We start from the raw sequence: 26,105 nt of genomic DNA on the forward strand, positions 1-26,105 counted from the left end.
GTCTCGATCCCTGAGTCAACACATAGGGACGTTTGCAAGACATCTGCACGAACAGTTCGACGCCGTTTGCACCAACATGGACTATCAGCTCGGAGACCATGGCTGCGTCTACACTTGAAGCTGCATCACAGACAGGAGCGCCTGCGATGGTGTACTCAACGACGAACCTGGGTGCAAGAATGGAGAAACGTCATTTTTTCGGATGAATCCAGGTTCTGTTTACAGCATCATGATGGTCGCATCCGTGTTTGGAGATATTGCAATGAACGCACATTGGAGGCGTGTATTCGTCATCGCCATACTGGCGCATCACCCGGCGTGATGGTATGAGGTGCCATTGGTTACACGTTTCGGTCACCTCTTGTTCGCATTGACGTCACTTTGAACAGTGGACGGTACATTTCAGATGTGGTTCTACCCTTCTTTCGATCCCTGCGAAAACCTACATTTCAGCAGGATAATGCACGACCGCATGTTGCAGTTCCTGTTCGACTGCTGCCCTGGCCAGCACATTCTCCAGATCTCTCACCAACTGAAAACGTCTGGCCAATGGTGGCCGAGCAACTGGCTCGTCACAATACGGCAGTCATTACTCTTGATGAACTGTGGTATCGTGTTGAGTCTGCATGGGCAACGGCAGTCATTACTCTTGATGAACTGTGGTATCGTGTTGAGTCTGCATGGGCAGCTGTACCTGTACACGCCGTCCAAGCTGTGTTTGATTCAATGTCCAGGCGTATCAAGGCCGTTATTACGGCCAGAGGTGGTTGTTCTGGGTACTGATTTCTCAGGATCTATGCATCCAAATTGCGTGCACATGTAATCACATGTCAGTTCTAGGGTAATATATTTGTCCAATGAATACCCGCTTATCATCTGCATTTCCTATTGGTGTAGCAATTTTAATGGCCCGTAGTGTATTATCACCACCTTAAGCATACATTTTTATTTTTACTTCCAGAGACGTTGCATGAAATGGATGTGAACCGTATGTGCCATATTACAGACGTCAGTCTCAGGTGATTACTCTTTTGAATAATTATGGACGAAATACGTCGTTCAGAAACAGCTTTCGGTATAATGTCTCTCTCTCTTCTAGTGCACAGATTACGAATTTATGTGGTATCAGACCCGTTTTGTGACTGGACTCAGTACTTCCTAGAAGACAGAAGCCATAAATTCGTTCTTAAGGGGGACAAATGATCAGCTGTAGAAGCATAAATAGGCGGAAAGACCGATTAGGCTACAAATCGCTGGAAACAGTCACAGTCGTAAAACATGAGAGAGTAACAGTCTGAAACGACTAAAAGTGGCTCGACCACATAAAAATAGCTATAAGACGAACAGATACCACGACTAAATTCCGAATGTTGCTCGTCAGTCTAGGCCCTCACCAGTTTCGATTAATACAAAAAATATAGAAGATCCTTTAACCTGGAAGGCAGGCTACAGAAACGCAATGCTACGTTAATAGAAAAGATGTAAAGAAAGCTTTCGACAGTGCTGACTGGACTATACTCTTGGAAATTCTGAAGGTAGCAGGCATAAAATACAGGGTCCGAAAGATCATTTACAACTTGTCGGAAACCTGCAGCTGTAACAGTCGAAGGACATGAAAGGGAAGCTGTAATTGAGGAGGGAGTACAACAGGGTTGTAACCTATTCACAATGTTATTTAATCTGTACATTGAACAGGCAGTAAAGAAAACCAAGGAGAAATTGGGAAATTGAAATAGAGTTCATGGGGAAGAAATAAAAACTTTGAGGTTTGCCTATGATAGTGCAATTCTGTCAGAGACGGCGGAGGACTGGAACAACAGTTGACCAGAATGGATGCTGTCTTGAAAAGAGATTACTGTATAATATGAACAACAACAAAAGTAAAACAAGTATAATGGAGTGTAAACTGAATTGAATCAGGCGATGCTGAAGGAATTAGAGTAGGAAATGAGAAAATAAACTTATTTGGGCAGTAAAAACTAATTAGGCAGTTAAAACTATTTGGATGAGCGAAGTTGAGAGGATATAAAATGCTGACTGGAAATGACAACAAAATCTGAAAAACAGGAGTTCGTTAACTTCTAAAATAAATTTAAATGTTAGATGGTCTTTTCTGAAGTTAATGTTTGGAGTGGATCCTTGTATGGAAATGAAACATGCACAATAAGCAGTTCACAGTTCAGATAAGAAGAGAAATGAAGCGTTGGAAATATGGTGCTATAAAGGAAAGCTTAAGCTTAGATGGATAGATCGTATAACTCAGTGCAGACAATGCGTTCTAAGACACTTCACCATCGGAAGGAGATTAACATCAAAGATGGTAAAATCCAGAGACGTCCTTATACGAACAGCCACAGCCTCTATAATAGTATCGATTGATATGTGTTCACTGTAGACAGAGTCCAAACCGTATGTGCAAACTCCGTCCACTGCTCTGTCACAGTTGGTTCGATTCTTAAACTATCCCCGATGGCCACGGACGGTAGAGTTTGCAATGCTGGGAACCAAGATTTCTGGATGGAGACACAGAAATCAGGGAAAGAGCCCAAGAGATTTCGTAGCTCAGCCAGGTGGCAGAGGAAACCACTGCAGTTTCACTGGAGGATCATGCTGTCGGTTTTCTGGGCTCTACGACCAGCAACCCGTGATTCCTTCAGACATTGGCTGGTATCCAGTTGCAGATCAACAGAATCCTGGGAGGGGAGGGTCTCAAGGGACCTCTTCTTAGTGAGAAACACCAGAGGAGCTGGGGATTAGGAATTGGCAACCACTATGGGTGGGGATTCAACGCCCCCAACGTGGGTGTAGGGGTAACCGTAGGACGAGGACTCCCAATTACAAGGGGAGTCGGTGTAGTCAAGTGACCCTGAAGGCGCAGCGTAGAAGGCGCGAAGCGCCTCGTGATATGTGAGAGTCAAGAGTTTTTTTTTCTTGGATTTTATTTTCTATTTGGAAGATGATGCAGTCCAGTGAACAGTGGGGAATGATGTCTCCCACAGTTGACACAGAAAGGGGGAGGGGCACATGGAGCATTCAAGTGCAATTGATACAATGCCTAAGATGGGGCTGGCGTTACAATGTGAAGACACGTGCCAAAAACTCATGTAGCCGAAGCACCTCATGGAACGTGGAATATACGGTATCACAGCGCATTAATACGCTATCACCTTTGACCCTTTCAGGTAACGAGTCACCTTCGGTAGCCAAGACGAAGTCCCCAGAGTTAACACTATTATCCTTTGGTCCATGCACAAGGGACAAAATGTAGACACTCCAAATCGGCACGTAACTCGTCATTGATCTGTAAAAGAAAGTCGTAGTGGAAGACGATACCCTATACCATGAGGGGCGATAGTTACAAGAATGTCCCCCAGTATGACACAGGCGAGCAGCGCCTGCAACTGAGCATGGGATGCCATTTTAATCAGAACTGAATCACTTTTCATTCTTAAAATCGCTGCTACTTCTCCAAACCTGTCATCAAGGTGTTCAGCGAAGAATAATGGCTTTGTGACCAAACAGGAATCCCCATCGGTCCTAAAGCAAAGTAAGTATTGTGGGTAGCATTTCTCCCCTTATTTCTTAGCCCTACGTTCCTCCCACGGTGTAGCCTGGCAAGGAAGAATTGTGGGATTTGATCTCTCTTCACTGTAGTAATCCTTTCCTTCAGAAGAGACTACTGATGCCGCGCAGACACTAAAAGAAGAAAGTTTGAGCCGCTTCTTTTGCGAGTCATCCGCCTTGGTGCCACCCACTCCGAATGTGGGCTGTCCCTACATGCGCCACCCAGCCACAGCAATGGTTACCTGCCTACGTAACCACAGCCTGGAGCCCTGTGCCCTAGCCATGATGGGCATGTAGACCTCGGCATACACGGGTAGCTTCCAGCTGAGGCCCAAATAGTGCGATCCCTGCATGGTCAGGGGCTACCACTGTACAGGTACTTAACAACCTGCACAATGGGTACCTTGTTGGGTTTTGGGTGTATTACTTGTGCCAGAAAGAAAGAGTGAAAATACGCAAAAGGCAAAAAAAGGTGGAATGTACACCACGGTGGGTGTCCTGCAGAGCGCTCAAATGGCTCAAATGGCTCTGAGCACTATCGGACTTAACATCTGTGGTCATCAGTCCCCTAGAACTTAGAACTACTTAAACCTAACTAACCTAAGGACATCACACACATCCATGTCCGAGGCAGGATTCGAACCTGCGACCGTAGCAGTCGCGCGGTTCCAGACTGAGCGCCTAGAACCGCTAGACCACCGCGGCCGGCCTACAGAGGGAAGAAAAAGAATAGTAGAAGGATGTACTTGCAGTTCACAAAGGGAAGTAGCGGTGCAAGGGCTCCACGTTGGCCAAGTACGTACTCACAAAAGAAATGTGACCCCCCTGGGGTGTTTGTGGGAGAACATCCACTTATAAGAACCTGTCAACGTGACTGTGTAATGCATATTTGGACGAATATGGTGTGAACAGTACTGGCGCAGCAGCAAATAAATGTTTGTCATAAACAATGTGTGGAAACAATATTGTTAAGCGATTTTGAACTCAGAGTTCGGTGCTGTTAATAGATTATTCAGGGCAGTACTGCAATGCAGAATTTGCTCCTTTTTGTGTTTTTCACGAATGAATCCTCTTCCAGCTATGATGGTGGTTCAGCTGTGGCAATAACCATGTCTGGAATAATAACAGTTTTGTGTGACTAAACGACTGGGTGCAAGTCTTTAAACTGGACGCCACTTTGTCACTTGTGTATACTTAATCTAGTCCACTTATCCAAGTGGGAAAAGGAGACCTACAGTTCAGCATGGATTTCAAACCACATGCCGTTCCTGGTGACTCGTGACATAGTTGAGAGATGAAGCCTAAATTAATCGAAGGCTGAAAATTTCCGTGGGCCTTCGATACCGAGACCTTTAGGTTTCCAGGCATGTACTTTATCAGTAGACCACAAGACCCGAAAGGAGTTGAGTGATGGAAATTCATATGTCACGCTTGTCTCAGGTCACTAACAACAATTGCCTATCACTTTGTGAGCTAGAATCGTGCAGGATCAAGGATGAGGACCTTATATGCCGTCCCCTCGTTTAACTGGAGCACATTTCCTGAAATTATTTGAAATTTGCTACCACAGTTGGTGGAGACAGTAACCTCTTGTTGTCCCCAAGAGAATATGGTTTCAACACGACGGTGCATGCCACTTCGACATTAATGTCAGTCAGTGCTTCTATTGGAAACTGTCCCACGGTCACCACCGTTATTGGATCACACTACCACAAACGTTTTCCCGATGGGATCATATGAAGTCGCTGGTACATGAAACCCCAATAGAAACTGAAGAGATACTGATTAGACGGGTGCTAGTTTCTTGTTTCATCGTGAAACAGACCACAGGGATATTTAAGGGAGAAAAACAAAATTTCACATGGCATTCTAATGCATGCATTGAGACTGGCGGTTGTCAAGTTGTACAGTCTGAATCGGGCCAGTTGAATCCGTTTCATGAATTTTAGGAGCAAATCTGGCCCTAGGATCTTGGCAATGTTACTCTGTTTGACATTTCACTCCGTCGCTGCGACATGTAGCCTCTGAAAAAGGGAGGAGCGTTTTTACTTATTTATTCACCTCTGCATAGACCGTTTGACTCTCACTTTACCCTATAAATGTGTGTGAGTAGGTAGACGTGAGACTGAAGGTATCTTGAAGTTGCCTCCACTATGTCGAGAGTTCATAGGGCTGTGGGATCTTAGTAATAACTTAAATTCATAGATGCGAAGCGCAGGAACCAGAGAGACGGAAGTCAGTCTAGTACAAAACTGGAACTTGGTTGGCAATACACCTCTGCTCTAACGTGAACTTCCCAACCACTGAATGCGTGGTGGACATTATCGATGAGAGCGCCTTCTGACATTCTTCCATTGGGCTCTGTTAGTATTGGACACTTGTATAAGTGATCCATTCGTATTATGGACTGCTTTCTGCGGGTAAATGTTCCAAATTGTGTCATAGGACGCGTAATTCTGAGTATTATGGGTACCTACTTGTATGAAAATTACTCTTAATTTGTGATTTCTGTATGTTCGTTCTCTTTCACTTGGTCATGGGTACGTCTCGCCAGGCCTGATGGTGCCCCTGACACTCCCGATTCCTCTCTTATCACCCGAAGTGGAGAAAATTGTAAATGTAAATGTTGTTGGGCTCCTGTATGTATCTGTATGCAAATGAATTGAGTGTTCTCCACTCCCTGTACCATATTGCTCCTCATCTTTTGGAATCGGGCTGTATTCGATTATGTTTACTACTATGTCGATTTTTCTTGCATCAGCGTGTATTAAGGGACCGCTACTGAGTAGTTGTGTCAGAATTAACGTACTGTTGAACTATGACTTCCCCCCCCCCCCTCATATTGTAAACATATGATGATATGATGTTGTGTGTAGAGATGTTTTTCATCGGCGTATACACTCCTCAAGCCACCATAAGGTGCGTGGTGGAGGGTAACCTTTACCACAACTAGTCGTTTTCCACTCGCAGATAGAGCGAGGGAAAAACTGATCTATATGCCTCAGTATGAGACCTGATTTCTTGTATCTTATTTCGTGGTCCCTACGCGAAATGTATGTTGGTGGCAATAGGATAGTTCTGTTGTCAGCTTTAGATGCCGGTTCTCTGAACTTTCTCAGTAGTGTTGTTCGAAATGAATGTCTTCTTCACTACAGGGATTCCCACTTGAGCTTCCGAAGCATATCCGTAATACTTACATGCTGATCGAACCTACCGGTTACAAATCGAGCAACTCGCTTCTGAATTGATTCGAGAGTCTTCTTTCAATTTGACCTGGTGCGGATCCCAAATATTCGAACAATACTACAAAACAGGTCGCACGAGCGTCCTATATGCGGTCTCCTTTACAGATGACCAACACTTTCCTAAAATTCTCCCAATAAAGCGAAGTCGACCATTCGCGTTCCCTATCACAATCCTCACATGCTAGTTCCATTGCATATAGTTTCGCAACGTTAGTACAGATATTTAAACTACGTGACTGTGTGAAGAAGGACACTACTAATGCTGTATCCAAACATTACGGGTTTGATTTTCCTATTTATCCGCATTAACTTACATTTTTCTACATTAAGAGCCAGTTACCGTTCGTCACTCAACTAGAAATCTTGTCTAGGTCATCTAGTATCAACCTACAGTCAGTTATCTTCGATACCTTCCTGTAAACCACAGCATCATCAGCGAACAACAGCAGATTGCTGCCCACCCCGTCTGCCAGATCATTTACGTATATAGAAAATAGCAACGGTCCCATCGTATTTCATGGGGCACTCCTGATGTTACTCCTATCTCCTATGAACACCCGCCGTCGAGGACAAAATACTGGGTTCTATTTCTTAAGAAGTCTTGGAGCCAGTCACATACAGCATCTGGGACCCTATTCTGTATGCACGTACCTTCGTAACAGTCTGCCGTTGGGTGCCGTGTCGAATGCTTTCGGAAATGTAGAAATACAGAAATCTGCCTTTTGCCCTTCATCCATAGTTCGCAATATATCATGTGAGAAAAGAGCACAGTGGGCTTCGCACGAGCAATGCTTTCCAAAGCTGTGCTGATTCGTGGAGACTTGAGCTTTTCGTCTCTAGGAAATTTATTGCAGTCGAATTCAGAATATGCACTAGAATTCTGCAGCAAAACGATGTTAAGGATAGTGGTCTGTAAGTTTGCGGATCCGTCCTTTTAATTTTCTTATATACAAGAGTCACCTGTGCTTTTTTCCAATCACTTGGCACTTAGCACTGGCACTCCCCCCACCACCACCTCCCCCAGGGGCTCGCCACTCTTTGGCGGGTTCGTGCTTAACTACCACGGGGCCCCAGCCTTTGCAGCATTTTTCCTTTCCGTGCTGCATGTCTATCCTCTTGCTATTATTTTTTTCCCCTCCCTTGGGGAACATGTCTGGGGATTTATTGGGAATGTTCTGCATTCTGTCACTGACTTACGAACAGTCTCACCTTTATTTTTGGTTCCCTTTTCCTTTCTTTGTTTGAGGATCCTCTTTTTTCTTCTTCTTCCCTGTGCGCGTCCTGAAGGCTGGCCCATGCGTATAAAGCGTAATAGGTGACTGGGTAACGCGCAATTCCCAGCCCTGGGTCGACAAGCAGGGTTCACATGTACCCCGTGGTAGAGGCCAAGTCCAGGGAGGGGTGATTGCCTGAGCTGCTACCTTCCCAAATTTCCGACTGGTCTCTCTGTCAGATGTTCGGGAGGTATGACCTGAGGTGTGCACAGTCACCTAAGGTGGGTGTGCCCCCTTGTGAAGGGAGACCCCAGTTGGAAGGAGCCCACCATCAGATACGCTGGTAATCATGGAGGAATTTCTCGCAATGAGTCACTCATCTTCCCAATCGATGTCTACAAAATGTAAATGTAATGAGGTTATTGATTTGAAGACCCTTCCCAATGCACCACGGTTCCTTGTGGTCTCATGTACTGAAGCCGGTCAGTTATTCGCCATTGTCAATCCGTTTATTATTAAGAAAGGTGTTAATGCAGTTGCTGGCCCTGTGAAATCCTGCTCTCGTTTACGGAATGGCACTTCTCAAACACAACACCTGCTTGCTGCCTCGCTTCTCCATGGCTACCCTGTTCATGTCGAAGCCTATAGAAACTTTGAATTCTTCCTGTGGTGTAATTTGCACCAGGCTGTTCGCCTGTCTAACCGAGGCCAAAATCCAATCTTACCTCTCTTATCAGGGTGTCACTGCTGTTCATCGCGTAATGAAAAAGGTAGATTCCTCCTTAGTGCCCACCTGGACTCTTTTCCTCACCTTTGATAGGGTGGTGCTGCCGTTCAAGCTTAAAGCAGGCTACGAAATTATCACAGTGCGGTCTTACATTCCGAACCCGATGCGCTGCTACCAATGTCATCGTTTTAGCCACACTAGAACATCTTGTCGACACGCATCCAAATGTGTAATCTGTGGCAGGGATGCACACAAGGGCGATTGTCCGCTTCCTTCTCCCCGCTGCATCAACTGCAATGGTGCCATGCCACCTCCTCTCGGGACTGTCCCGTGTATCTAGATGATCGGGCTGTCCATGAGATTCGGGTAAAGGAAAAAGTGCCTTACCAGGTAGCTCGCAAGTTATTGGCTAGTCGCAAACACTGTGTTCTCCCGTCTGGCACCTATTTCTGTTCTTTTTACCCTTTGCCCCATGAAGGACATGGCCACACAGACGTGCGACCTCAAATTCGGAGGTTGTGAAATAGCCCAGTGTCAAGATAGCAATGCTATCCCCTCTTCCGGCTGTGCAATAAACCGTCAAACTCTCGCATCACGTGACGAAGCCACAGACTACACAACCAGTAAGCAGGAAAGGACAGGAGGAGTACTCCCGTGAAGACTTCCTCCATCCCTCTAGCCAAACAACAGCCGAGTCTTCCTCTAACCGGAAACACTCGAAGAAGTCCGCTAAAGGCAAACGGTCTTCTCCTTCACCAATAAGATCCTGTTCGACGGTGTCGCCACGTGCTACCCCAGCCCGGTCAGGCTCTGTATCGCCGGTGCACACCACCAACCGTTTTCCAGCGTTGGACTCCATGGACCGACCGCACAAGCAAGCTGATGCTTCTGTGGGCCTCATGGAACAGGATCCTTCTGCTCCTGTGCCCTGTAGTAGCGGCTCTACACCGGCCATCACTCGGCGGCCGCCGAGGTGACACCCCTCCATCTCTTCATCGTCATGACTGTCCTCCAATGGAACGTTCGCGGCCTTCGGTTCAACAAAGAGGATTTTAGCATTGCCGCATCCCCTTTTACTCTGCCTTCAGGAAACGAAATTGTGCCTCACGACCGCTTTGAGCTTCCACATTACTTACAGATTCGTTTTGACCTTCCCCCAGAGGTCGGCATTCCGTCTTATGGGGGCCTCATGCTGCTCTTACGTGATGACCTTCATAGTCAATCGATCTCCCTCACTACCCGTCTTCAAGCTGTTGCAGTTCGCCTTTTCCTTCCCCACCTGACTTTCTCTCTCTGTACCATTTGTGTACCTCTGTCATTTGATGTCACCAGGCAGACTTCCTTCAGCTTATTGGGCAGCTACCTCCCCCGTTTTTGCTACTCAGTGACTTTAATGCGCATCATCCCCTCTGGGGTTCTCCCAGGACCTGTCAGAGAGGTGCTCTCTTGCTGACCTTCTTAGCCAACTCAACCTCTTCTGCCTTAACACTGGAGCACCCACTTTCCTTCCGACACTTCGCACACCTATTCCCATTTGGACCTATTCTTTTACACTGCCCAGCTTGCCCATCATCTTGAGTGGTCCGTTCTTTCCCACACCTACCCGAACGACCCTTTCCCATCTGCTTTCCGTTTGCTGACTCCTACTCCATCCGCATGCAAGCCCAAATGACAGCTTACTAAGGCTGACTGGCAGCTTTACGCCTCCCTGGTGACCTTCGAAGAACAATATTTCCCCAGCTGAAATGACCAGGTGGACTATCTCACCAACGTTATCCTTAGACTTCATCTTTACCACGTCGTGTTCCAGTCCCTTGGTGGACTGAGGCATGCCGCGTAGCAATTCGCGCACGGAGACATGCTCTCCGCGTTTCTAACCGTCATCCTACGATGGAAAACTGCATTCGTTATAAACAGATGCGTACAAAGTGTCGTCGCGTCCTTCGGGATAACAAACGAGCTAGCTGGCTTTCATTCACTAGTTCTTATAACAGTTCCTCCCATTCCTCTGTCGTGTGGGCCAACTTCCGACGGCTCTCCGGACCAAGATCCATTCTCCATATCCGGCCTGACAGTAGCAGACGATGTAATTGTGGACCCTATTGCTATCTCCAACACCTTGGGCCACCATTTTGCGGAAGTTTAGAGCTCTTCGCACTATCACCCTGCCTTCTTCCATGGGAAACGAGCGGAGGACGCTCGGCCGATATTCTTCTCCGAATCGTGAGTGCTACAACGCCGCCTTCACTACGAGGGAGCTCGATCCTCCTCCCCAGGGCCGGACGCCATCCACATTCCGATGTTGCAGCACCTTTCTCTTGCGGGCAGGCACTTTATGCTTAACACGTACAACCGCATCTGGGCAGACGGCATATTTCCCGGACGCTGGCGTGAAGCCACCGTCGTACCCATACCTAAGCCCGGCAAGGACAAAAACCTTTTCTCTAGCCACTAGCTGCGTTTGCAAGGTGATGCCCGGCTGGTGTGGTGGCTCGAGTCTAGATGTTTACTAACGAATGCACAGTGTGGATTTCGAGCGTGGCGTTCTGCAGTTGACCATCTCATTACTTTGTTCACCCACGTCATGAATGGTTTTCTGCGGAAATCCCAGACTGGCCGTGTTTTTCGATTTGGAGAAGGCCTACGACACCTGCTGGAGAACTGGTATCCCCCGTAGTGTTTACACGTTGGGCTTCCGTGGGCGCCTGCCCTGTTTTCTTTGGGCATTTTTACAAAACCAAGTTTTCAAGGTGCGTGTGGGTAGTGCCTTGTCGGACAGCTTTATCCATGAAAATGTTGTGCTTCAGGGTTGAGTACCGAGCGTCATCCTCTTTGCTATCACCATTAACCCTATAATGGCCTGTCACCTGCCGGGCATCACCGGCTCTCTTTTTGTAGACGATTTTGCCATCTACTGCAGTTCTCCACGGGCCTGTCTCACTGAGCGGCATCTTCAGCGCTGTCTTGATCGTCTTTACTCCAGGAGCATCGACAATGTCTTTCGCTTTTTCCGTCTGTATGAATTTCTGGCGGCGCAAATGGTTTCTCCCACCATCTCTACATCTTGGGCCTGTTGCCCATCCGTTCTTTGAAACTACGAAATTTCTGGGGTTCACGCTCGATAGAAAACTCTCTTGGTCCTCCCACGTGTCTTATCTGGCAGCCAGCTGTACGCGGTCCCTCAATCTACATGTCCTCAGTGGTACTTCCTGGGGTGGCGATCGAACCACCCATGTCCGTTTGTACCGGTCCCTTGTCCGTTTGAAACTCCACTATGGGTGCTTTGTTCATGCGTCTGCACGTCCATACCTCTTACGCCGTCTCAACACTATCCAATATCATGGCATCCGTTCAGCCACGGGCGCCTTTTACACCAGCCCGATTGAGAGTCTGTATGCTGAAGCTGCTGAACTCCCACTGTCCTACCTCAGTGACTTTCTCCTCAGCAGGTATGCACGCCGTTTGTCTGCCATGCGTGTCCACACGTCCTATGCCACCACCTTTGATGATTCCTTTGATCATCAGTGTGGGGATCGTCCCTTTCGCCACTTGCTACAGCGACTTAACTTCACACTACCTGCAACTTACCCGGTGGGTGTGAACGCTTCACCACCCTGGCTTCGTGAAGCGGCCCCTGTTAACCTTGGCCTTCATTTGCTTCCTAAGGACACTACTCCATCCTCGGTCTACGCCTCCAGTTTCACGACCTTCACATGGAACTTCGCGGTAGAACCTTTGTCTACACTGATGGCTCTCGGACTGACCATGGGGTCGGGTGTGTGTCCGTCATTGGCACCCTTGTCTTTCGATATCGGCTCCCCGCACACTCCTCAGTATTTACAGCCGAGCTCTTTGCCTTGTATCAGGCCACGGAGTACATCCGGCGACACAGCCTTTCCAATTGTGTCCTCTGCTCAGACTCACTCAGTGCCCTCCAAAGTCTCTGTGCGCAGTACACTACTCACCCCTTAGTGCAGCGGGTCCAGGAAAACTGTCACTTGCTCACTCTTCGTGGAGCCAGTGTGATGTTTATGTGGGTCCCTGGTCTGTCGGTCTGCCAGGAAACGAGGCTGCTGACGCAGCTGCCAAGGCTGCAGTCCTCGTATCTCAGCCCGCGGGTACCTATATTCCCTCCGATGATCTCTGCATTGCTGTCTGTTAGGAGGTGGTGTCCCTTCGGCATCGCCAATGGTCCTCCGTTCACGGGAATAAGCTTCGGCTCATTAAGCCTCTCCCAGCGCCTTGGATGACCACCTCTCCGCCCTCCCGCCGGGAGGAAATTATTTTAACTCGGCTGCGTATTGGGCACTGCCTTTTTAGCCATTGACATTTGCAAAGTGGCGCTACCGCACCACTTTGTACACATTGCGCCCAAATTTTAACTTTCCGCCACTTCCTGCTGTAATGCCTTTTTTTTAACAATTTACGTTCCAGCTTGGGTTTGCCGTCTGATTTATCAGCCGTTTTAGCGAATGACGCGCGGGCTGTCGACCGCGTTTTACTTTTTATCCGCCGAAGCAATATGGCGAAGGCCATTTAATTTTTAGTTTTGGACCTCCATTTCTGCACGGTGTTTTTCTCAGCCCTTTTTCCACGTAGCTATTTTAAGCTGTCTCCTATTCTGTCCACTGGGATTGACGTATAGTAGTTTAACTCTCTCTGTGTTCGTATTCTATGGTTTTGGCTTGGGCGCGTATGACCCCAGTTGTTTTTGCACCCTAAAGCAAAACAAAACAAAACTGGAACTTTGAACCGAGAGTGCAACAGCCTTTGCTTTCCCAGCATTTTCCGAACTTCGTTATTAAACCACATACTAGCCACTTACTAGGCACATACTTGTCCAGAGCACTATTTACAATCTGTTTAAACTTTCTCCATAATTCCTGTATGTCCATCATTCTGGAACTAAATGATTGCAGCTCATTGTATGCTAACAACAGCTTATCTGCTCTTTCGAGCAAAAACACTCTCATAGCTCTCTTGGCAAACTTATTAACTTCCGTAGCCATAGTCGCTGTGACGACATCATGATCATTAATCCTCATCTCTACACTGACACCATCGGTAAGGTCCGGCTTGTTTGTAGCTTCAAGGTGCAAGATACTTCAATTGCGTGTGGGCTGCCGAACTACATGCTCAAGACAGTTTTTGGAAAACGTATTCAAAAGTACTTCACAAGACTGTCTGTCTTAACACCCCCCCCCCCCCCCTCCTCCTCCAATAAATCCATACATGTCCCAGTCTATACTCGGTAGGTTAAAGTCATCATCAACTAGTATTGCGTGGTCTGGGTATTTATGCACAACTGACCATAGACTTTCTTTGAATGACTCTGGAACTGTCACAGTGGAGTAGAGTGGTCGGTAGAAACTTTGATCGTGCACTGATGTGAGTCATTATTCTTCCTTGCCTAATAAGATGGCATTGTGATAAATGAATCCCATTGTACCCCAACGAACCTTGTATTGCATTCTCATTTCCCAATCCGTCCAATATGACGCTCCAAAGAACTGACTTTCATTACGTTCTTGTGTGTACTCTGAATTAGAGAAGGAATCATACTTAGGAAGCAATTTAATGATTGTAGAATATAACGCATCATCCCTGGTGTCATCATCTTTCTCCCTCACATCCCTATCAAAACGCAAGTCTCGTCCTACTTATCCTTTGCGCGTTAAAAATTTAATAATTGTCACTTCAGTTGATGGGCCAGTTCAGAAGAATGAACTTAATAAATAACCACCATCTAAGGCATTTAACAACCACCTTCTCCTCAAGATGTTATGAGCTTAAGTTGGTATTATAAGATTTAAGTTTTTTATATCAATAAGCAACGAAATATTAGTTCTTTATGTAAAAATATTCAAAATATCTCAAAATACCTCAAAATACCTCAAAATATCTCAAAATATCTCTATCATCTGCATAACTTTGACACTAAAGTCTTGGGCCTGTCCGTACTACGGAACATCCAACTTTTTCAACATGCAGACTTCTACCTTACTATTTGATAACCGCTCCATTCCAGTCACTAATATAATAATGTACTTTTTTAAAAAAAACTCTCGACGCTAAACTAAGTTGTAACACTACACGACTGACCGTTGTACATTAATTTTGATACAGACTAGAAAGACAAACTAGTAATCAACCAGGGGTGGATATTACGCTTCTCCACCACTTTTTAATGCCAGGCGCTTTACTTTCTGATGATTCGAAATTGCAGCAGTGCTTCAAGACCCTTGAACGTCGTGTATGCCATCTACTTTCTTCATCTGCTTATCATTCCCAACACATATGCTTTACCAATCGACGATATTCGGTAATAATTTGTAATTATTCTGTACCCAGGTAAAATAATTACCAAGTGTGATTTGCGTACTTGGTTGCTTTCTCTTAAAATAGATGAACGTAACCATTAACTAATTTCCTTAAAAACTATTGTACAACATTGATAATTATATCTCTGTTGCTTGTGCAGGGAATCTTCATCGTGTACACTTTGTTGCCAAAAGGCGCTGGAAACTTATTTCTGTGTATTCCTTAGACGCCAGCCATGTTTCCAGTTCTTTTAATGAAAAATTTCTTTAAATTTTGCTTCCCTAAGGTAAAGGTGTAGTGTACCGTTAACTCGGACAATTCGAGGTGTAGTTTAGCCGCCTAAATGGAAAGGACTAATTTTTGCGCTAGCAATGGGTCCTTTATTTCGCGAAATGTATGTTGTGTGTTACTTATGTCTGTCGAGTGTAGGCTACCGTAATGAGTGCGTGTAGAGCTTACTGTCACGTTTTTCAAAACGAGAGAAGATGAAATCCAGTGTCAGTAAACAGCCTGCTTCTCTTGCACAGCACGAACAGTGCCACCGAGCTTAACATAACCATGAGACGGACGGATAACCACGAACATCGTCATTTGCACTTACTCCACGAGAGTGTGCGGACAAGTTTGAAATTTAATCTTGGACATTCGCACAAACTCTGGTCGTGATGAACCGTACGCCATCATCTCTCCCCCCATTGCTGCACAAGTACTGGAGAGAGAAAACTTTTGCACCGCCAGGATTCGAACCGGTTATCTCTGAGCCAAGCGTGGAAACTCGGCGAGTTCACTTCTTCCTGACCCACAGTGAATAGCTGCTAACAGAGTTCTGGGCAAACTGATCACGAAAACAATCGACTCTCTCTAATTAACCCCAATAATTTTCGATTGGTTTCAGACTGAGAATTTCAGCTGACCCGTTTAGCAAGCTAACCTGATTTTTTTGAACAACAGTATAGAAATCCATGCTTCGTAGGAGGCGACATCACTGTGCTGATTTACAAAACGGTTTGGTCCTAAACTGTTGCTACAGTGTAGAATTATGCCTTGCAAATCTTTTTCAAATATTCTTGGGTTCATTATCTATCGGCCAAAACAAGTTTGTGAGGCCAAGATCACGAAAATCTTCTACAGGCTAACACCAAAGCTCCGGCGAATTTCTCTATCAGCACTCAGCACGTTGGTAAATACAATTCAGAAAGCATCCACCAGGTCCATAGAGTCCCATCTAAGTGCCACACAATTGTCGCGATCTTATCAGTGACAACGTTTGTACCACTCTAAGCGGGTTTCCCTTCCTTCCTGTGATCAACGGCTTTGGAACAAGAGCACTACACGAAATGATTACGATATTCTCTTGACGGATCATTTCCTTTGCAGCTGAGCTGCCACAAAAATAACAGTTGACGGTGTCCATCTAACTGTCCGTTAATTTTTATATGTGTGCGTGATCGAAGACTTAAGTGTTTCCCTAATGGGCGAATGTCGGATCGCTTTCTTTGAAACGGGTCATTTCCTTCCCCGTTCATGTTCAATACGGAAACGGATTTCTTCTCTGCCTCTAATGACCTCGTCGTCGACAGGACCTTAAACCCAAATCTTCCTTCGTCTTTTCACCAAACTTTACTGCCCTTGCAATAATGCTCCACTAACCCTGAATTCTCCTTGTTGGTTTGGTCCGACAGAAAACTAATTCTGATGTTGACAAATCGTAAATGAACTTCAATACATTCACATGCACTAAGTGCCTTCATACAAAACGGCATCAATGCAGAGTACGAAATCTTTGGCACGTAGTGCATCTGCCAACGACATTATCAGTCTCTCTCCGCTAGGTAGCCTGTAAGTGTATACCGAGAATTCCTTCCCGTGCAACGTTAGAACACAATTAACCGTAAGGTGTTTTGCGCGCAGGAAAAGCCCTCGACCGCGCAAACAATGCAAGCGCGGAGCAGGGAAGCTCTTTCCGCTGTCCAGCTAACATGATCACGGCGACGTTAACCACATTACCAGAGAGTTGTTCGATCAGGCTGTCTCAGCGCAGGTACTCTGCCAATAAAAGCCAAGTCAGCTGTCAAAGGGTCCCTGTAAAGGGTCAATCAAGCGTTGTGGGAGGTCATGTATCCTTTCTGAGTGGCAAGCCGGAAACTGTTTACCTTGTGAAACAGAAGCAATCAGCTTTCATGTCAGAGCGCGCAGCTGTTCTCTTTGATGCTGTGTCGCTTTGAATACATGCTTTACTGGCCGACTCTACCTCGACACCGAGAGTGACACACACTCATTTAACTAACGCCGTTAGTGTTACTCGGAAGAGGAGGTAATGCTCCAATCGATGGTCTCAATCGGTTCTGATTTTGTGTCACCGTGCTTTTCGATTTCCAGACTATTCAGAGCCTTTACAGTTCATTTTATGGTGATTTACAAGCAGCTCAGTGGCTGCGTTATACAAAAAGCTAATTACTCTTTAACAGGTGACAGTTGCGGTCACTGAAAAAAAAGTAGAAGTGTTTCAACAAAACCTAGCCTGCAACTTAAACACAGTACACGCCATTTACACTCCAGCCCTAAGAAGATAACTTTCACTATATTGCGTCGTCGCGACAGAGATATGAACTGGAAACTGAATCTTCAACAGGTGATGAGGAAAAGCCAAAATAATCAGGATACCTCCTGATCGCTTCATGTCACGCGGCACTCACTCAGGAGTGTGAAATAGAAATTGAAGGTCCATAACTCTGTTTCACGGATATTATTAGAAACAAACTCGGGGATATAATACTAACGTTTTGAAGCACTTCCAGTAGTTTGGACAGACCATGTGTGCGACCGTGTGAGCCGCAGCGCCTTCGCATCGCTCTTGTCACTTGTTAGGACGATATCGTTATAGGCATGAGTCATCGACAGATGTCACCAGCTGACATGGACCTGAGTTACAGAGCTGCACGTAGTTGTACTAGTAGGCGGCAGAGGTCAGCAGTTGACGGACAGTGCTAGCAGTCGTAGTCAAAACAATGTTGTAAAGTTATGTTTGACTAATATTTAATGTATTTGCATAATTATAATTGTTTTATATGTGTAGTAATTAGCAGTGTGAGTGTTGTATGAGCGAAGAAGAACAGAAGTAAATGAAAATTGTTTTGTTTATTCACGAAGTACCAGTTAACCTATACAGGGGATTAACTGTAATTAAATGTGCAGTCAGTTTATGGTATTAATAAATCGTGAGTAGAACAAAAAGTAATCGGTAATTTCAGAAGGAGTAATTTTATATTTGATACTTTTCTAAATTTATTTATTTAGCAATTGCCATAGAAAGAAATGTTTTACTATGGTCATTGAAGTAAAGCGCGGGTTAACGCGGGATAATACTGCAACCTGATTTGCTGTTTGTGATATCAGCCAATCAGAAAAATGCAGGCTCGCGCCAATCTATGCTGGGAACAAAGCCTTTGGTGTGATCTAGTTAAGTCGGGGCTGAGGGTTCGAACTAGTAACGCTGGGAACAAAGCCTTTGGTGTGATCTAGTTAAGTCGGGGCTGAGGGTTCGAACTAGTAACATCTCATTGAAAGCAGTTCCGACGAAAGTACTGTAAAATCGCGGAAAAATGCTAATTACGAGTTCGCGAAGTAGTTCAAAGTGTATTTAAGTGAACGGTATAGTGGAAGTCGTGTGGAATTTCGGACGGAATATCAAAATTATTGCTTTTGACTGTTAGTTAAAACCGCGTGGCGTGTTGTGCGATCTAAGACTGGAACAGGTATTACGCATAGAGCAGAGTGCACAACATTTGAGCGAGCATTTTCATAACTAAACGATCCGGTGAACTCTATTAACTTCGGTAACGGGTGTAAATACCATAAACTGGCTTCGTGTGTGATTGTGGTGTGCGTGTGAACTTTACATTGTGTTGCCACTTAGTACGGACTTGGAAGTATTAACTGTGATCTTTATCGTAAAAATACACCTGAAAATTTACATTGCCAAGTTAAAACTTTTATTTCAGTAGCTAGCCACATCCCGTTTACCGGACAATTTTATGTATGTTGCGATCTGCAATAGACTGTAGTGGTCTAGTATTTTCTATTACAGCTTTTAGCTAGACAAATGAACATTGCTGGACACTGGCAGGGCGGTAAAAAGTAGCGTGCCGCGCCGCACGTGCCGAATGTCCACTCCGTCCCATGGGGGATGCCATGGACCAGTTACAGTATTTGTGGACTAGTCTGCCTCAGGAGAGAACACAACGGCTTTATGATAACCTTCCAGCCGAATCAGTTCATGCATACAAGCCAGAGGTGGCGCAACGTCATACTGATAAGTGGGCTCATGCTGCCAGTGTCTTTGTAAACTTCATTCGATATTGTAATCATTGCAGTATCATCATATCCCCTCTCAATCCTTTAAGTTTCGTTTTGTTTCCTCCTTCCCTTCTGGGAGCTTCTCTTAATTTGTTGCGCAGTGTAGTTCGACCAACCCGTTCTGTTCTAATTTTCGTGTTCTACATTAAACACAGCTGGACTTCAACCTATGTAGAACCCTAACGTATGTTGTGTACCATAGAAAACAAACTACAGAAGCAGAACTTCGATAAGAAATTAAAATGGCAATGTAGTAATCGGAGTGTACACTTCGATAATGTAGTTGAACGATCGGTAAGACATACTAAGAAACGCCGTGGCAATGGAAGCGGTGAAATTTAGTTACTAAAGTAACTGTAGGAGTGGAACATATTTTTTTAATACAATATAATTATTGTTCCATAGAATTCCGTGATTGAAATAATTATTCTGTTTTCATACATTCACTGGATTTAGTCATTCTTATGCTGCAACACAGGAACTTAAGAGACTGTAAATAACAACGGAAACCGGCAATCAGTCTACAGAGGATATTTCTTACAAACCACTTCTGTGACGCAACCTAGAATATCGCCCAAGTGTGTGAATCCCGAAACAAACAGGATTACTAAGGGATATGTTGAACGTATGCAGAGAAGGGCAGTGCGAATGGTCACAGGTTTCTTTGAACGGTGGAAGAGTGTCACAGAGATGGTAAAGAAACTAGGGGGCTGAACTGTTAACTCTTGAGGATAGACGTAAACTATCCAGAGAAAGTCTACTTTACAAATTTCAAAGACTCGGCCTTGAATGACGACTCTAGGAATATACTACAACCCCCTACGTATTACTACCATAGAGATCATGAGGAAAATATTAATTTAATTACAGAATGCAAGGAGGCATTAAAACAATCAGTCTTACGGGCTCCATACGTGAATGGAACGGGAAAATCCCTAAAACGGGTACAGTGGGACGTACCGTCTGCCATGCACTTCATAGTGGTTTGCAGAGTATAGATGGAGATGTAGACTGATACGAATAAAATCTGTGATTGTTATCGAGTTTAATAAAAGAAATTATAAAATAACTATTATTAACTCCTCGTGTATGTATTATTGCACTATTTATGTTTTAATGTTGTTGGTTTCTATTTTAGAAAATACATATACAACGATTGTCATTAAGATTGCTATATGAGGAAGGACAGTATATGAAGGTTGTTGCTTATTGTGCGTTTATAGTGTAAGAGGATGAATATACGATTAAATTCGTAGGTAATTTGCGGGTATGGGCAGTTCCATTACATTTCGGAGAACAGGAAACCTTGAATTTTTTGAGGAGGTTCATTATCATGTGAACTAAAGTAGATAGTAAGTTAACATCTTTTGCAAACTCGCAGCTGTGATAAACAAGTGCTTTCGGGATTCTTTAAGTGCCAGAGATACCGTTAATAAAATCACGCGATTCAGAGACTTGCAAGTCACAAACTATTCAAAGTAACTATATAAATGATCTCACGGACCGTGTGAGCAGCAATTTACGGCTGTTTGCTGATGACGCTGTGGTGGACGGAAAAGTGTCGTTGTTGAGAGACCGTACGAAGATACAAGACGTCTTTGATAAAATTTCTATTTGGTGTGATGAATGGCAGCTTTCTCTAAATGTGGTAGAATGTAAGTTAATGCGGAAGAATAGGAAAAACAGACATGTAAACTTCGAAATTAGCATTAGTAGTGTGCAGCTTGACACAGTCACTTGAATTAAATATCTAGGCGTAATGTGGCAAAGCAGTATGAAATGGAATGAGCATAGCAGGTTGGAAGTAGGGAAGGCGAATGCTCCACTTCGTTTTATTGGGAGAACTTCGGAAAAGTGTTGCTCATCTATAATGGAGAGGCCGTATAGAACCCTTTCGTGCAACCCTTTCGTAAGTACTGTTAGAGAGTTTGGGATCTCCATAGGTCGGATTAAAGGAAGACATCGAAATAATTCAGAGGCGGGCTGCTGGATCTATCACCGGAAGGTTCGATCAGTACTCAAGTATTATGGAGATGCTTCGTGAACTCAAATGGGAATCCCTGGCGTCTTTCGAAGATGCTATAGCACAGATTTAGAGAACCGTCATTTGAGGCAAACTGCAGAACGATTCTGCTGCCGCCAACGTACATTTCGCGTAAGGGCCATGAAGAAAAGGTGCGAGACATTAGGGCTCGTACGGAGACTCTCAGTGGTTTTTCCATCGCTGACCAGTAGTGGTACAAAGTACCCTCCACCATGCACCGTGCGGGGGGGTTTGATTTGCATGTATGTAGATACATAAAATAAAATTTAAAAAAATTCAAACTCTAGGTAATCTTGTATAGTTTGAGGTGGTATATATGCAGTATTTTTGGAACTTAAATTTAAAGTGAATTTTCGTTGTTTTTCATATTTTTTCTGAAAACCTTTGTTTTAAATTAAATACAAATTATTCCATATGGTCAGCATTTGAAAAACGATGTTTTGCTTAATATACGAATAAAAGTTTTTAAAATTATATTAATTATTGTTATATACCTCCATCAAGAACAGACATTCAGCTTCAAAATGAATCTTAGTTCACTGAAATCATTTAAGAGAACTTTGTGAAGGTTGTTTAGTTTTATAATAACTGACACGTGTAAGACTTATTAATGGCTTAAAAATATGACTTTTTTCTGATTTTTCGCCCGATATGAAATGAAATATTCCGTGCACAGAGTGTAAAATTTGGTACACAGAGCTGCCACCTGTGGCGGCAGAAATGGCTCGACCCGGCTGGGCATCGAGCCAAAGTGAGCTTGAAAGCCGCGGGTGCGTCACTCCACGCTACGTCAACTCTACAACAGAGGTCAACAGTCGTGGTGATTGGCCGGTAATGGCGTGACAGTCACTCTGCAGTCCACGACTAAACGTTTTCAGTGACTGAGAGAGCTGGAGAAAGTGCTGCCCAGCACAACGATCGTATCTGTATCTTAAATATATCGAGGTGGGTCAGGATAGCACTGGCAACATGCGATCTTGAGTTATCCAGTAGGAGCAAAGTATGTAGCTGGCCGAATACTCTAGCTGCTGAATTTGCTTCCGATGGAAATTCTTGCACCATGCTGTGATCGTAGTATAGCGAACTACTGTTGGCAGCAGTTCCTGCTTACCCACTCTGAGCTATCAAATCATGGAAGACGTTCGTTATTGTTAGAAAATATTTGTTTTTGACGATAACCTTACTCAATTGTAGAAGATCTACACAACACTCAAAGCAACTAACAACAGACCGGAATACATGCTTAACTAGTCGTAAATTTTCAGGCATAACATACTGAATAGAGACGGTATCACTGTTTTAGTGAAAGCTGTTATCTGCAGAATATATGTACTACATCAAGTTATTGCCTGATTATCCTCGGTGTGCTAGTGTCCAGAAGAAAGATGTGGTAAGTGCAAGAAATTAAGGACACAGATGAATATTTTCTCTGAATATTTTTCCTCCGTAGTGGCGTCATATCGAAATGTTTGGAATTGTTTATAGCGAAGTACGAGGCCGTGCTGAAAAGTAATGCCTCCGATTTTTTAGTGAAAACTCTTAAAGCCTTTTAAACAAAACAGACGTTCTTAACATTCTTATCTCTCAAGACAAGGGAATTAAAGATATTAGTTGCCAGTGGTCACTGATTTATGTCAATGGCGCAAGTTGAAAATTTGTGCTGGACCAGGATTCGAACCTATACATATTCTCGTCTTTATTTTTCGTGTCTGCATATTTGCAGCCCTTTGTTACTAGAGGGTTCCGAATTTTAGCGTGTAACATGGCGGCATGTGACGTAGATACGTCCGTGCATCACAAACAGCGTTCTGTAATGGTGCCTCGAATTCTAACAGTTCGCTGTCACATGGAGCATCCTCTCGTTCATCATGACAATGCCACACCACACAAGAGTGCAGTGACATCTCAACAATGCGACGCCTTGGGTTCACTGTCATAGATCATCCTCCATGCATTGCCGACTTGGCCAAATCCGATTTTCATCTGTTTCCAAAACCTGAAGAACACCTTAGGGGACTTCGCATTCAAAGTGATGAATCGGTGCAAGGAAAAGTGAGATTGTGGCTCCGTCAACGACGTTAAACATTCTACAATGACGGTGTCAACAAATTGGTCTTTAGTTGGGAGAGATGTATTCGCCGCTAGGTTGACTACATTGAGAAATAAATATGTAGACTTGTATAAGGATGTAATGTTAATAAATTTTGTTTTATTTAAAAATGTTTTCACGCAAAAAATTCGGACGCATTAGTTTTCAATAATCCCTCGTAATATTGCACAGTATGTACCAGGGCAATTAATGCGGAAATACCGGGTGATCAAAAAGTCAGTATTAATTTGAAAACTTAATAAACCACGGAATAATGTAGATAGAGAGGTAAAATTGACTCACATGCTTGGAATGACATGGGGTTTTATTAGAACCACCCCATATTGCTAGACGCGTGAAAGATCTCTTGCGCGCGTCGTTTGGTGATGATCGTGTGCTCAGCCGCCACTTTCGTCATGCTCGGCCTCCCAGGTCCACAGACCTCAGTCCGTGCGATTATTGGCTTTGGGGTTACCTGAAGTCGCAAGTGTATCGTGATCGACCGACATCTTTAGTGATGCTGAAAGACAACATCCGACGCCAATGCCTCACCATAGCTCCGGACCTGCTTTACAGTGCTGTTCACAACATTATTCCTCGACTACAGCTATTGTTGAGGAATGGTGGTGGACATATTGAGCATTTCGTGTAAAGAACGTCATCTTTGCTTTGTCTTACTTTGTTATGCTAATTATTGTTATTCTGATCAGATGAAGCGCCATCTGTCGGACATTTTTTGAACTTTTGTATTTTTTCGTTTCTAATAAAACCCCATGTCATTCCAAGCATGTGTGTCAATTTGTACCTCTCTGTCTACATTATTCCGTGATTTATTCAGTTTTCAAATTTATACTGACTTTTTGATCACCCAGTATAATGAAAATGACTTTTTTCTGGACTATTCGGAAACTTATTCTGACATGTGGAAGATAATCGAAAGTGATTTCTTCTTCTTCTTTGTTATCTCTATGCATATGATTTGATGTTCTGTAAAAGTTTGTTAAACTTACGCGCAAAGGTATCTGTTTGGGGGTTACACATATAATTTTAATCCTCACTGAGGGACAAAATGCATGTTTAATGCCTCTGGAACTAAATTTCCGTCCCAAAACGCACAGAATTCTCAGGCACGTTTTCTTCATATCTTCTCTCACAAGAAATAAAGTATTTCTGTTAAAACTGTAATGAAATCGCGTAGTATTACATCACAGACAGATTATCACTAAGTTACGCAGAAGAATGGTGTATAAGCATGTATGTCTACATCAACAGCCGCATTTTACTGTAAAGGAAGACAGAGTTTAGAAAGAGTACTGGAACTAACGATAGCGATAGACAGTTTGGCGCCAGGATGGATGAGAACAGCAAGAGAAGTACCAAACTAGACTGACGCTCAGCAAGCTACTTGATAGTTAAAGGTACAACAAAAGCATCAACAAGCCCGTTTATAGCGTCACATCGGTTAGCCAGGTTAAAGTGAGACAGCCACACAAGGCATATCAAATGTATCCCTTCATACCGTACCTCATTGTCATGATGGCTGAAACTGCATGGTACATTTGATTTTTTCTGTGCAAAAAGAAAGACACACACATAAATCATGACACATCACTTACATTATAAACATCAGATAAACAAGTACTAAACTACAATTTTTACTAAATCTTAGCACAATATCAGTCAAGACATTAGATAATTTACCCTGCAAAGGAAATAATTATTATCATTATATTAGTTTTCTTCATGGCTGACAAGTTATGTGAGTAAGGCAACTACTAAAATAGCGAACACGTTGTGAGCAATAATGTTAAATCTAATTTTACTTGTTTCAGTGAAAAAACATTAATTTTAACTACTGATGTTAACATAATATTTCATTCGCAATTTTTATGCATGTCAGTCTGTAACACTAATATCGATATCACCTACACTTATTTAAGTAACCTCTTTGTCTGCTCTTACTAAATATGACATCTTTATAAACATGTTCTATGATGTAACATCTATGTAAATGATTTGCTAATAATTTGTCAATATAATTAATCTATATATGTAATTTTAAAAGTAATGTTCTGAAAAAGTATTGAAAAGTAAAAACTATACTTGTAACCCTGGTTCGCGCATAGGGCAATTAGGATTGTAATCATGTCAGACCTGGAGGGAAGTCCCTCTGCTACGAAACCTGAAGAGGTGGATTTGGCCGTCGGACTGCAAGAGCTACTCGGTGGCTAGCTTGAAAGTGTTCGCATCTTGTGTGCTGAACGAGGCGAGAAGAGCAGCGAAATTATATAATATAGCGTCGGATGTGGAAGCAATTTCGCTTATTATTCGTGGCATACTCCTGTCAGCTCAGTACTACGAAAATCCGACGCTAAGAACAGAATTTTCAGAGCTTGTTATACAAGAGCCATGGATACTTTTACCACCATTTTAAGTAGCCACAGAAATCACCAAAATCACCAAAATTGTCTCAAATAATCAGCACATTATTGTAAAACTGCATGGATCATTTATGTGGTTTCTTATCCAAAACAAGTGTATGTTC

The 26,105-nt window shown here is 43.9% G+C and overlaps 1 protein-coding gene across 1 annotated transcript in view; it reads right to left on the bottom strand.

Moving 5' to 3' along the window:
- The window catches only part of LOC124722181, a 997,523-nt gene that overhangs the window by 319,987 nt on the left and 651,431 nt on the right, over nt 1–26,105 (bottom strand). Inside the window, exon 10 of the mRNA XM_047247381.1 lies at nt 25,085–25,129. Within this exon, the coding sequence (XP_047103337.1) occupies nt 25,085–25,129 (45 nt within the window). The remainder of the gene's footprint in view (nt 1–25,084; nt 25,130–26,105) is intronic.

This window comes from Schistocerca piceifrons, chromosome X (genome assembly GCF_021461385.2).
Source record: "Schistocerca piceifrons isolate TAMUIC-IGC-003096 chromosome X, iqSchPice1.1, whole genome shotgun sequence".
NCBI lineage: Eukaryota > Metazoa > Arthropoda > Insecta > Orthoptera > Acrididae > Schistocerca > Schistocerca piceifrons.